Consider the following 12,397-nt stretch of genomic DNA (forward strand, 5'->3'; position numbering starts at 1 on the left):
CTTTCATGCATTGGAGAAGGAAATCGCAACCCACTCCAGTGTTCTTGCCTGGAGAATCCCAGGGACGGGGGAGCCTGGTGGGCTGCCGTCTATGGGGTCGCACAGAGTCGGACACGACTGAAGCGACTTAGCAGCAGCAGCAGCAGGAGAGGGAGAGAGACTGGGAAAGGCCAGTAGGGAGAGCAGTCAGAATGCACACAACATTTATTAAGTTCACTGTCTTATATAGGTATGATTTGTGGTGACCCAAACAAGTTACAATTGTAACATCAAAGATCGTTGATCATAGACCACTATAACAAACAAAATAATATAGTGAAAATGTTTGAAAACTGTGAGAGTTACCAAAATGTGACAGACAGGAAGTGAGCAAATGCTCTTGGAAAAATGCCAATAAACTTGCTTAACATAGGGTTGCCACAGACTTTCTCTTTGTAAAAAATCTCAGTATCTGTGAAGTTTAATCAAGCAAAAAAAAAAAAAAAAACACAAGAAAACAAGGCATGCCTGTGTCTGTTAAAGTTTGAGAATTTTGAGAACGGAGAATTCTGGCAATTCTTAAGTTAGCAGGTAGATCATGTCCCATTTCATGGTCAGCAGAAATATATAATTTCTTTACAGCAATTCTGTCCGCATCTCTCATAACTTTAGAGTTACAGCCAATTACAGGACTTTTTATACTTTCCTTCTCTTAAAGCGAGAGTAGCATCAGCTCTTTAAATATTACTACCTTTTATGAAATGGTACTTTTCAGGATGATTTTAAACCAGCAGAGAAAGAAATACATATTGGGAGCTTACTTACCATTAACACCAGTCATTTAATTGGCTTAAGTGTCTACATGAAAAATAAATAGAATGCAAATACGTTAAGCCATACCTCTCGCTAATATAGTTCCTTCTTAGAAATTCAAGGAAATGGTATATTGACTTATTAAGAATGAGGGGATAAGAATGGTCTTTAATCATTGTCTGAAATCTATACATTTTCTTGAAACTCATTGCTCACCATGATTAACTTCAAAACTGTGTTTCTATTCAAAGAATGACCAAAATGCACCATTAATAAATTGCCTGGCCAAAGTGTCACCAGGAACCAAATACTGGGGGTGGCCAAGTTGTGAACTTTGAATACCTGGACCTTAAATCACAGACACTTTTTTCTAATTAGCACCATGGTTCTCATGCCTGTCTGTACATTAAGCTCACTCGGGAGCTTAATAAAAATGGCGTTGCCTGGGCCCCACTCCCAGTCTCTCTGTCTCTGATTTCATTACTCTAGTTGGGCCCTGGATATCTTTTTTTTTTAAGAACAGTTTTAGGTTCATAGCAATATTAACAAGAGGTACAGAGGTTTCCCGTTCGCCCCTACCCCCACATATGCACAGCCTCCCCATTATCAACATCCCCCACCAGAATGAGCCTACAATGAGATGTCATTATCACCCAGAGTCCCTGTGTACCTTAGGGTTCACTCTTGGTGGTGTACTTTCTATGGGTCGGGAAGATCCTTGGAGGAGGAAATGGCAACCCACTCCAGTATTCTTGCCTCCGAAACCCAATGGACAGAGTAGGCTGGTGGGCTACAGTCCATGGGGTCATAAAGAATCAGTCACGACTGAGCACGCACACACATAATAACATGTATCCACCACTGTAGTGTCACACGAAGTGTTTTTACTGCCTGACATCAATAATTTTATTTATTTATTGGGTTGCTCTGGGTCTTAGTTGTGGCATGTGGGATCTAGTTCCTTAACCAGGGATCGAACCTGCTTTGGGAGCCCAGAGTCTTAGCCATTGGACCACCAGGGATGGCCTGACATCAGTAATTTTTAAAAAGCTCTTCAGGTGATTCTAATGTGTAGCCGAGCTAAAGACCAGGGGCATTCTAGAAAGCTGCAGTGACCGTTCCCCCTTCTGTCCTCACCCCCCAGCCTCATCCTCCAACCCCATGACCGTTTATGGGATTGTTGCTACAAGCTGAGTTAAGTCACAGTGGACTTACCATAGCTTTTTTTTTTTTGATGTAATTTTTATTCTAAAAAAAAAAAGATTTCTTTTAGCACCTTTATTCTGAAGAGTCCTTAATTGCTGTACTTAGAATGGCTAAATAGTGAACATTTGTCAAGCATCAAATTAGCAGAATGAGGGAGTTGGACCTTAGGTGATGGGGAGAGGCTGGTGTGTCATCTCCCACCTGGTGTGTCATCTCCCGTGGTTGCTGGCAGAGGGAGGGCCTGAGCATCTCCCTGATTCTGGGCCCCATTAACAAGTGACCTAGAAACACTCATTTTTTGGGTGAATAGCAATGAACTTTGTACCCACAGGGGTGCACTTTATACTCCTCTGGAGCCTGCCCTCCACTTGTCGTTGAGTCTTGAGAGCCAACTCCCCTCCCATCATCGTACACCCATGCTATTGTTTTTCTTCAAGGGTGCTGGTTCAGCGCTCAGGTCTAGAGAGCTGTGACCTCTTGTCATCCCTGACTGATGTCAGTGCAGGTGACTTGGTGACATGTGTGTGACTCCTGATGACTGAAGGACTAAGAAGAGCCCTGTCTATGGGTCATCCTTCCCTCCTTTGGTGGTCTGGGTCGTCTTCTCCAAACTACCCACCAGAATAACATCAGGAAGAAATAGCAAAGTGAACTCAAGGCCATACCTTCAAGCAACCCATTTCATCTCAGATTTTTAAAAAAAGTAAATTTGTGTTTGTATGTGTTTTGACTGAATTTAGGTAGAAAATAGGCCAGTTAGAGGAGCAGAACTTGGTTAAAATTTTTATCCCAAAGTGAGATTTAAAAAAAAATTTATTTCTGGATTTCAGTTCCCATTGCCCATTTGTGTGAATAATCAACATTTGTTCTAATGTGCATGATAGCATGGGGCAAATTCAGCCTGCTGAGTTTTACTGTTTCAAGCAAGGGTTTTAGGCCTGTGAGGCATGTGCATTTCATGCCGTTGCAGGGGTGGTAATGATAAAACCACAATGATAGTAGAATGGTTGACATTTATTGAACCCCCATGAGATGCCAGGCACAGTGATAAGGACCTCCCATGAGTTATCTCAAGCCTCATGAGAACTCTTGGAATTAGGTTGAGAATTATTCCCATTATTCAGATGAGGAAACTGAGGTTCAGAGAGCTCACATGGTGAGTGAGTTACAAAGTCAGATTTTGAACAGTGCTGCCTGACTCTGGGTGTCAACTCACTTGGCTGCCCTAGAGTGTGTACTGGGAGCTGTCATTGAGGTTTCGTGAGCCAGCACCATCATGCCAGCCCTTGTCGTCCGGCCAGGAGCTGCAGGGAGAGAGAGCTGCTGAGTTGCTGCAGGGAACTGACCTCTTTTACTTAGGGAAGTAGGGTGTGGGGCACCAGAAAGCAGAACTTTGACCTGCTGGTAAGATACCAGTGCTCACTGACAACCAGCTCCTGCAACCCTGTTACCAAAGCGACATAGATGGGACAACAGAGCAGTGGTGGGCACTGCCATACATCCCTCAGAACATAAGAACCTTTGTTGGCTACTGCTCTGGCCCTGCACTTCACCAGCCTCAGCATTTGTGCCCAGGGTGCTGACCACTGAGGGAAACTTCCCCTAATAAGAACTGTCATCTCCACCCACAAAAATTGACTGCTTTTAGGTATGAGGCAGGGTGTGTGAATTCTGTGTATGTCTGTGGGGAAGTGTGTCCTTGTGGAGAGCATCCTTCTAGTCTGTTCTCAGGAGGCCACACTACATTATTTTTGTGATAAAATCCTGAGAGGTACATTTGATACATCCTCAGTTTCTACCCCATTTCTCTACTGGGACCAACAGAAACAGTTTATTAGCTGGCAGATTACTTAGGTTCCCTGCTCATGTGGCAGGTTACTTAAGCTCAGTTTCCTCATCTATAAAATGAAGATAATAAATTGTCTTATGCAGTTGCTGGGGAGACTGAAGAGTTGAAACATGCCTTGCTTTAGGACAGAACTGTGCACATCGAGTCAGCACTCAGTAAGTGTATGAGCTAGCTGCCTGTGGCTCCTATAACAAGTGACCACAGATTTAGAGGCTCACAGCAATGCAAACGTATTACCTTATATTTTTGGAGGTCAGAAGTCCAAGATGGGTTTTACTGGACTAGAAGCAGGGTTTATGAGGCTACACTGTTTGGATATCCTCTAGGAAAGAATCAGTTTCCTTGCTTTTCCCAACTTCTAGAGGCTGTCCAGTTTCCTTGGCTCGTGGCTCCTTCCTCTGTCTTCACGGCCGATGATGTAGCATCTTCTAGTCTCTTGCTGACTCTGACCCTATTTCTGTCATCCCATCTCCTCCCTTCCTGTACTTCCATCTTTAAAAAAAATTTTTTTTGGCTTCACTGTGCAGTATGCAGCATATTAGTTCCCCAACCAGGGTTTGAACCTGTGCCCTCCACAGTAGAAGGGCAGAGTCTTAACCATTGGACCACCAGAGAAGTCCCCCTCTGCTTACATACTGAAAAGACCCTTGTGGTTACATTGGGCCCACTCCGATAATCCAGGATATCCTTGCCATCAGAATTCTTAACATTATCACATCTGCAAAGCCCCCTTTGCCACATCAGGTAACAGATCCACAGGTTCCAGAGATTAGGACATGGACACCTTGGTGGAGGGACTTTATTTAGCCCAACATAGTAAGTGTTAGTGCATGCTCGGTTGCTTCAGTGATGTCCAACTCCTTGCGACCCTGTGGACTGTAGCCCACCAGGCTTCTCTGTCCAAGGGATTCTCCAGGCAAGAATACTGGAGTGGGTTGCCATGACTTCCTCCAGGGGATCTTCCTGATCTAGGGATCAAACCTGGGTCTCCTGCATTGCAGGCAGATTCTTTACCGCAGAGCCACCAGGGAAGCACCAATAAGTGTTACCTGTTTGTATAAAATGAAGCAGAATCAAACTGGCTAGCTTAGGGATGGAATAGGCAACAGTTTGGTCAATATAGTTAACTGAAAACAGTGGCCACTTGCTGTGTTAACTCAATCCTGTGTCAGGACCTGTGCATCCTTTATCCTTGTTCCCTGGAGCTTGTTTCCTTCCAGAGCTTTGGAAGGCCAGCACTTTCTCATTCTTCAAGTGTCAGCTGAGACGTCACTGCTCAGAGAAACAGGCCCCTGATCCATTTCCTCTGTCATAGCACGTCACCCAGTTTCATTCTCTGGCATCATCTATGAACCTTTTTAGTTCGTGTGTCTGCCTGATGTACTCTGCATGCCCTCCATGAGTGTCGGCTCTGGGAGGGCAAGGACTGTGTCTGTCTTGACTGCTGCTGTTCCAGTGCCTGGAAAGGTTTCTGGAACAGAGTAGGTGCACAGCACATGCCCGTTGAATGAAAGAGTAAACGAAGCCGCGCAGGCACAATGCTGTGTCTGATGCTCATTCTCTCCTGTCATGATAGGTCCTTTGATTATCATTCTACCTCCTAGAAATGGGAACGGAGGCTCAGGGAGGCCAAATTAATGCCTCGGGTCAGTGGTAACTAAATTTACACTTGGATCCTCCTGCTTCCAGTGTTCTTGGTCCCATCTAGCTCTCTGCCTCGTGGTCATGATACCATTAGAAGCTGCTTGAGCCAGCTCTTTGGATGGCCAAGGATGCTGGCAGGTCTTGGTCTCTACTATAGTTTCTTTCCTTTTAACATTTATTTTATTGAAGTGTTGTTGATTTACAGTTTGTGTTAATCTCTGCAGTACAGCAAAGTGACTCAGTGATACATACATACCTATATATACATATTCTTTTCCATCATAGTTTATTACAGGATATTGAATATATCCTGTTCTTTGTGCTTTACAGTAAGACCTTTTTGTTTTTCCATTCTCTGCATAATAGTTTGCATCTGCTAATCCCAAATTCAGCTGTAGTTTCATTTTTAAAAGTTTTTATTATTATTTTTGGCCCATCCCCACCCTTCACCTTGACATTGGTTTTCTTCCATCCAGGTCTGTTGTGTCAAGTCTGGACTCCCCTGCCAAGACTAGCTCCATGGAAAAGAAACTTCTTATCAAAAGCAAAGAGCTGCAAGACTCCCAGGACAAGTGTCACAAGGTATTTATTTCCACAGCCGGCCTCCCTCCTTGCTGCAGGATCCTCCCGTCAATATATGCCGAGGGACCTGCCCGGGGCCGCCGCTGGCGCCGAGCCACCTGATCCTTCCTGGGCCGAAGTCGCGCCTCCGGCAGCTCAGAGGGAGATGAATTCGGGCCTTGACGCTGCCGTAAATCCTTTAAATCTTAACCAGAGGAGGCCCTGGATATAAAGCGGCCCGTTCCTCAGCATGACCCACCCAGATGTCTGCGTCTTCCGGCAGGTGGCGCGGGTCCTCACCTGTGGCCGAGATGCATCCCATCTGCTTTGAGTGATGCGAAGTCTCTCTTCCTAGTCCTTAGAAACTCCTGCCTATGTAACTGCAGCCACTGTGTTGATTATGCTCATCGTCTCTTAACGTTCACTGTTCCTGCCCAGAGGCAGTTCTGTGGAAGCTCGTAAGAGTCACTTCTTGCCTGGGACTCCCAAGAGTGCAGACGAGTCCATATCTCCTTGCCCTGTCGTGGATTTGTCCTCTAGATCTTTGCAAGGAGATGGGGGGGATCAAGATGGATTTGGGATAAAATTAAACTGACATCTGCAAAAAAAAAACCAAACCCAACCCAAAAAACAAACGGGTGAAAAAAATGGTGATTGTGGCCTCCTTGCTTACTGGGTTAGAGAAGTGATCGAGTGTGAACCCAGCCTTGCATGAGAGGAGTGACTTAGCATTGGTGACTGTCCTTGCGAAGACCGGTGTGCTCCCAGGCGAAGAAACCATGGTATTTCCAGCCCAACCTTTTGGCGAGTTAGTGCCAGCCGGGACCACCAGGTGGTTTCGGAGGTGGCTTGAGACGCGATTACTCCTAACGAACCCCCCACGGGCCTTTTTTAACATGTTGCTGTGTCTATTTCAGATGGAGCAGGAAATGACCCGGTTACATCGGAGAGTGTCAGAGGTGGAGGCTGTGCTTAGTCAGAAGGAGGTGGAGCTGAAGGCCTCTGAGACTCAGAGATCCCTCCTGGAGCAGGACCTTGCTACCTACATCACAGAATGCAGTGTGAGCCTTCCCCCCAAAGCCCCCTTCCCTCGGAGGTGGCACTTCCTGTCGTGTGTGTCTCATCCTGTTTCATGACAGCATCATGAGGCACGTCACAGCCAGGGGCAGAGAAAAGAGAGGTAGGACGCACGAGCAGGACCTGTGATGTGCAGAGTAGCGTGCGCCAGGTGTGAGTGCCTGGAGACAGGAGGTCAGGCTCAGAGAGTCCAGGTAGGAGCCTGGAGACAAGCGTAGATGGCCTTGCAGAGGGTCTCACATCTCCCATCCCAACCTCTGTGGTCTACCTCGTGTCCTACATGATCAGCCTTAGGAACCAAGCTCCCAAATAAGGGCAAGAAAATATGTTTTGAATTTGCCCCAAATCAACTTTCTATCACCTAGAACCAGCATAGCAACAAGAAAACTCAGGCTTTAAAACCCAGACCCTCTTGTCATTTTTTACCATGTGACTTTTTTTTTCTTTCCTTCACAAGAGTAGACTGTCTTCTCCATTGTCTCGTTAAAAATTTTCATTCAGGTGTTTCTTAATGTACAGTCTTAAGAAGTTGAATCACACATTTTTCAAGTGTTTTTTCCACAAGGGAGAGGAAATCTATAGAACGTGGCTGATTAAGAATAACTGCTATGTTTCCATTCCAGATTTGGCTGCCTTTCAGTGGTGGGTGAAGTTATTCAGTTATGTATTTCAGATATATATTTCAGTGCTACTGAAGCATTAAGGGAACCTTATGGATGAAAGGTGTCCAGGAAACGTAAGCCAGGAGGTGGAAATAGATTCCTTGGAGTCCTAAATGATACCCGGGCAGAGAATGAAGTCATTGCTACTTTGAAAAGGGGAGATAAACTTGACAGTCCTCGAATCACTGATATTCCAGAAGAGACTTGGTATCCATTCCAGTGATGGTTTCATGGCTAGGGGATCTTACTAGTTTTCAGTCCTGAACATACAAGTAAGTATCTGCTAGGCCAGGTAGGAGACAGGTGGCTGCACTTTCAGGCCGGATCCATGAGGTCCCAAGGAGTTTGAGATGTTTTCTTGAACCAGGGGATTTTGCAGGATGAAACCTGGAATTCATCAACCCACTGGAAGCTGTCGTCGTGGGTCCGTCACCCAAAACCGTCTTGGTGTCTGCGAAGCAGCCTGCAGCTCCTTTAATGAATCTTTTCAACTAGAGCAGGATCCACGGGGCATCCCTATTAAAAATTTTTGCTTTCCGCAGAGCTTAAAGCGAAGTTTGGAGCAAGCACGGATGGAGGTGTCCCAAGAGGACGACAAAGCACTGCAGCTCCTCCATGATATCAGAGAGCAGAGCCGGAAGCTCCAAGAAATCAAAGAGCAGGTATGACTCGCTGCCTGGGAGCGGGGCACCAGCTCAGACCTCTCATTTCAGGGGAGGCATGTTTGAGGGACAGAGAAAGGCAAGGAGGGAGGAGAGGAGGGGGAGAAAGAGGTATGTAGGTCCTTTGGAACTTTCAGATTCCAAATGGAACTTTTTCACATTCCACATGGTTTATATAAATGTTCTAGCTCCTTTTGAAGTCTGGACCCCACAATGACTGCTCTTTTTCAATCAAAGGTGTAGGTTTAAAGCAGTGGTGGTGGGCAGACTGCAGCCTGTTGGGGTAAATCTGGCCAACCAACCTCTTTTCCATGACCACAAGCTGAGAATGGTTTTTGCATTTTTAAATAGTTAGGGGCAGGAATTCAAAAGAATAGTTCATGACCTGTGAAAAGTATATGGAGTTCAGATTTCAGTGTTTATATAAATAAAGTTTCATTGGAACACAGACACACCCGTTCGCTTAGGTACTGTCTACGCACTGTTTGTGGCTGCTGATCACGCTTCACTGGCAGAGGTGAGTAGCTGTGACAAGAGATCACATGGCCTGCAAAGCTGAAATTGCTTCCTATCTAACTTTCTACCGAAAGAGTGCCAATTTCTGCTTTTAAGGCCATTAAAATAATTTTTAAAGATGTTTTCATAGCTTTTTAGATGCACTTTACGTTTTTGAGAGAAGCTAGGATAATTCATAGTTTTGCTTATCTAAAGATGTATCCTAGGAGGTGACTTTGAGCAGTTAAGGCCGCGTCAGAATTAACACGGCAAATCTCGACTACATAAAGCCCTCCCCTCCGTGATGAGAAAAGAAAATCCAGACCTTTAAAAAGCCTACTGTCTTTATTTTTCCCCTTTCCTTTTCTAAAAGAGTTTTCTTTCTAGATGGTTCATTTCTATTTTACTTCATTGTTTCCTTTTTAGCGCGGATTTTTTTTTTGTCCTTTGAAGAAACCGTAAATAGAAACTTTAATGAAGAGAATGCAGTGAGCAATTGGAGAGCTGAATTATCAGCTGCCAGGCAACTCTCATTCACTTCAGAATATCTAATGGAAACAGTGATGGAAATGAACATTTTTGTCTCCGGGTAGTGCACACTTAGCCATCTGGGTGGTTGCTAATGCAAGAAACTCTTGCAAATAATTTGATTCATTAACTGTTCTTGAAAGAATTACTATTTTGGTTGTTTTTTTTGGCATCGTCTCATTATCACCCTAATATTTTTTAAATCATTGGTTAATATCCTCCTGCTTGATAAAAATGTTCTAAATAAACGTGCCTAGGAAATTGTGCTATCCAGTTGTCAGGTTTCTGAACAGTACTAACTTAGAGATCTTGAAGGTTGTGCCTGCACATTGGAAAAGTCCACTTTGACAGTTGACTCGTTGCCCTTTTGTCCACACCATTTTTCCTCCTAATTTCAAGAAGTAGGATTCTTTTTCTCCCATTAGTTCAATGTGTTTGGAAATTTGCTTTTGGTGGTATCCTGGGGAAATGAAAGCTGTGCTTGGCCACCAGAGGGAGCAGCTGGTGTCCCTGAAATTAAAAAGAAACAGAATTTTCAGGACATTTTGAAAAGGTATATGCTGGTGGTTGAGTTCAAAGAAATGTCCTTTGTGATTCATATCACAGTTGGCATCCATGTGGAGTTTTAGATTTAATGACTGCTAAGCGTTCCATTTTGGGGGAAGAAAGCTTCTTCGTTTCAGATTTTATTTTTCATCGGAAGGAGGACTTACTAAAAAAATGACCCTCAGTAAGCTTGGTGAGAGTGGAATGTTTGCAGTCCAGGAGAAATACTTCCAGTAAACTCCTAGTATTTGGTTTGTAGCCCACCGATTCCTCCTAGATTTGCCATTTATTCTTCTCTCTTCCACTCAAAGCCAATTTCTGTACCTCTGTTTATTTATTTTAGATGTTGCTTCTACTTAGCTATTTAAGAATGTTCAAACTACCCTATAATTGCAATCATTTCACATACTAGAAGGGTAATACTCAAAATCCTTCAAGCTAGACTTCAGCAGTACGTGAACCAAGAACTTCCAGATGTACATTCTGGATTTAGAAAAGGCAGAGGAACCAGAGATCAAATGGCCAACATTTGTTAGATCATAGAGAAAGCAAGGGAATTCCAGAAAAACATCTACTTCTTCTTCATTGACTATGCTGTGTAAACTGTGGAAAATTTTTAAAGAGATGAGACTACCAGACCACCTTACTGTTTCCTGAGAAACCTGTATGTGGGTCAAGAAGCAACAAGTAGAACTGGACATGGAACAACGGACTGGTTCAAAATGAAAAGGAGTATGATAAGGCTGTATATCATCACCCTGCTTCTTTAACTTATATGTAGAGTACATCATGTGAAATGCCAGGCTGGGTGAATCACAGGCTGGATTCCAGATTGCCGGGAGAAATATCAACAACCTCAGATATGCAGATGACACCACCTTTATGGCAAAAGTGAAGAGGAACTAAAGAGCCTCTTGAGGTTATAAGAGGAGAGTGAAAAAGCTGGCTTGAAACTCAGCATTTAAAAAAATGAAGATCATGGCATCTGGTCCCATCACTTCATGGCCAATAGTAGAGGCTAAAGTGGATGCGAGAGTTGGACTGTGAAGAAAGCTGAGTGCTAAAGAATTGATGATTTTGAACTGTAGTGTTGGAGAAGACTCTTGAGAGTCCCTTGGACTGCAAGGAGATCCAACCAGTCCATTCTAAAGGAGATGAGCCCTGGGTGTTCTTTGGAAGGAATGATGCTAAAGCTGAAACTCCAGTACTTTGGCCACCTCATGTGAAGAGTTGACTCATTGGAAAAGACTCTGATGCTGGGAGGGACTGGGGGCAGGAGGAAAAGGGGACGACAGAGAATGAGATGCCTGTTTGGCATCACCGACTCAATGGACGTGAGTTTGAGTGAACTCTGGGAGATGGTGATGGATGGACAGGGAGGCCTGGCGTGCTGCGATTCATGGGGTTGCACAGAGTCGGACACTACTGAGCGACTGAACTGAACTGAAAGTGGAAGCAGTGACGGATTTTATTTTCTTGAGCTCCAAAATCACTAGAACAGTGACTGCAGCCATGAAATTAAAACATGCTTGCTCCTTGGAAGGAAAACTATGACAAATCTAGACAGTGCTTTAAAAAGCAGAGACATCACTTTGCCGACAAAGGTCCATGTAGTCAAAGCTATGGTTTTTCCAGTAGTCATGTATGGATGTGAGAATTGGACCATAAAGAACGCTGAGTGCTGAAGAATTGATGCTTTTGAATTGTGGTGCTGGAGAAGACTCTTGAGAGAGTCCCTTGGACTGCAAGGAAATCAAACCAATCAATCCTAAAGATCAATGCTGAATATTCATGGGAAGGACTGATGCTAAAGTTGAAGCTTCAATACTTTGGCCACCTGTTGTGAAGAGCTGACTCATTGGAAAAGACCCTGATGTTGGAAAAGACTGAAAGTAAAAAAGAGAAGGGTGTGGCAGAGGACAGAGATGGTTAGATAGCATCACAGACTCAGTGGACTTGAATTTGAGCAAACTCCAGGAGATAGTGAAGGACAGGGAAGCCTGGCATGCTGCAGTCCATGGAGTTGCAAAGAGTCAGACACGACTTAGCAACTGATCAACAACTAACCCCAATGGAGTATTTGGACTTGGTTTAAAATAAAACACCTAGGGACTTTTCTGGTGATCCAGTGACTAGAACCTGTACTTCCAGTTCAAGGGGCATGGGTTCAATCCTTGGTCAGGGAACTAAGATCCTGTGTGCCCTGAGGCTCAGTCAAAAATTTAAAGAATTTAGAACACACCTAGATGCGTCACATGATAGTCAGATTCATGCTCCATCACTAGCAATTGCTGGTTCCACCAACCCCCCTCCTTGGAAAGAGAGACAGAAATTTGGGTAACATAGAAGGCATTTGAGTTTTAGGACTTCTGATT

The 12,397-nt window shown here is 44.3% G+C and overlaps 1 protein-coding gene across 6 annotated transcripts in view; it reads left to right on the forward strand.

Moving 5' to 3' along the window:
- CIT (citron rho-interacting serine/threonine kinase) overlaps window positions 1-12,397 on the forward strand; it is a 171,882-nt gene that overhangs the window by 84,726 nt on the left and 74,759 nt on the right. For 5 of the 6 annotated variants that reach the window (XM_040250781.1, XM_040250783.1, XM_040250782.1 and 2 more), the window contains 3 exons: window positions 5,968-6,073; window positions 6,970-7,113; window positions 8,334-8,453. In XM_040250781.1, coding sequence (XP_040106715.1) covers window positions 5,968-6,073; window positions 6,970-7,113; window positions 8,334-8,453 — 370 coding nt within the window. Of the gene's footprint in view, window positions 1-5,967; window positions 6,835-6,969; window positions 7,114-8,333; window positions 8,454-12,397 lie in introns of those variants that run through there. The other variant, XM_040250787.1, reaches the window with a different exon arrangement.

This window comes from Oryx dammah, unplaced genomic scaffold (assembly GCF_014754425.2).
Source record: "Oryx dammah isolate SB20612 unplaced genomic scaffold, SCBI_Odam_1.1 HiC_scaffold_12, whole genome shotgun sequence".
Taxonomy (NCBI): Eukaryota; Metazoa; Chordata; class Mammalia; order Artiodactyla; family Bovidae; genus Oryx; species Oryx dammah.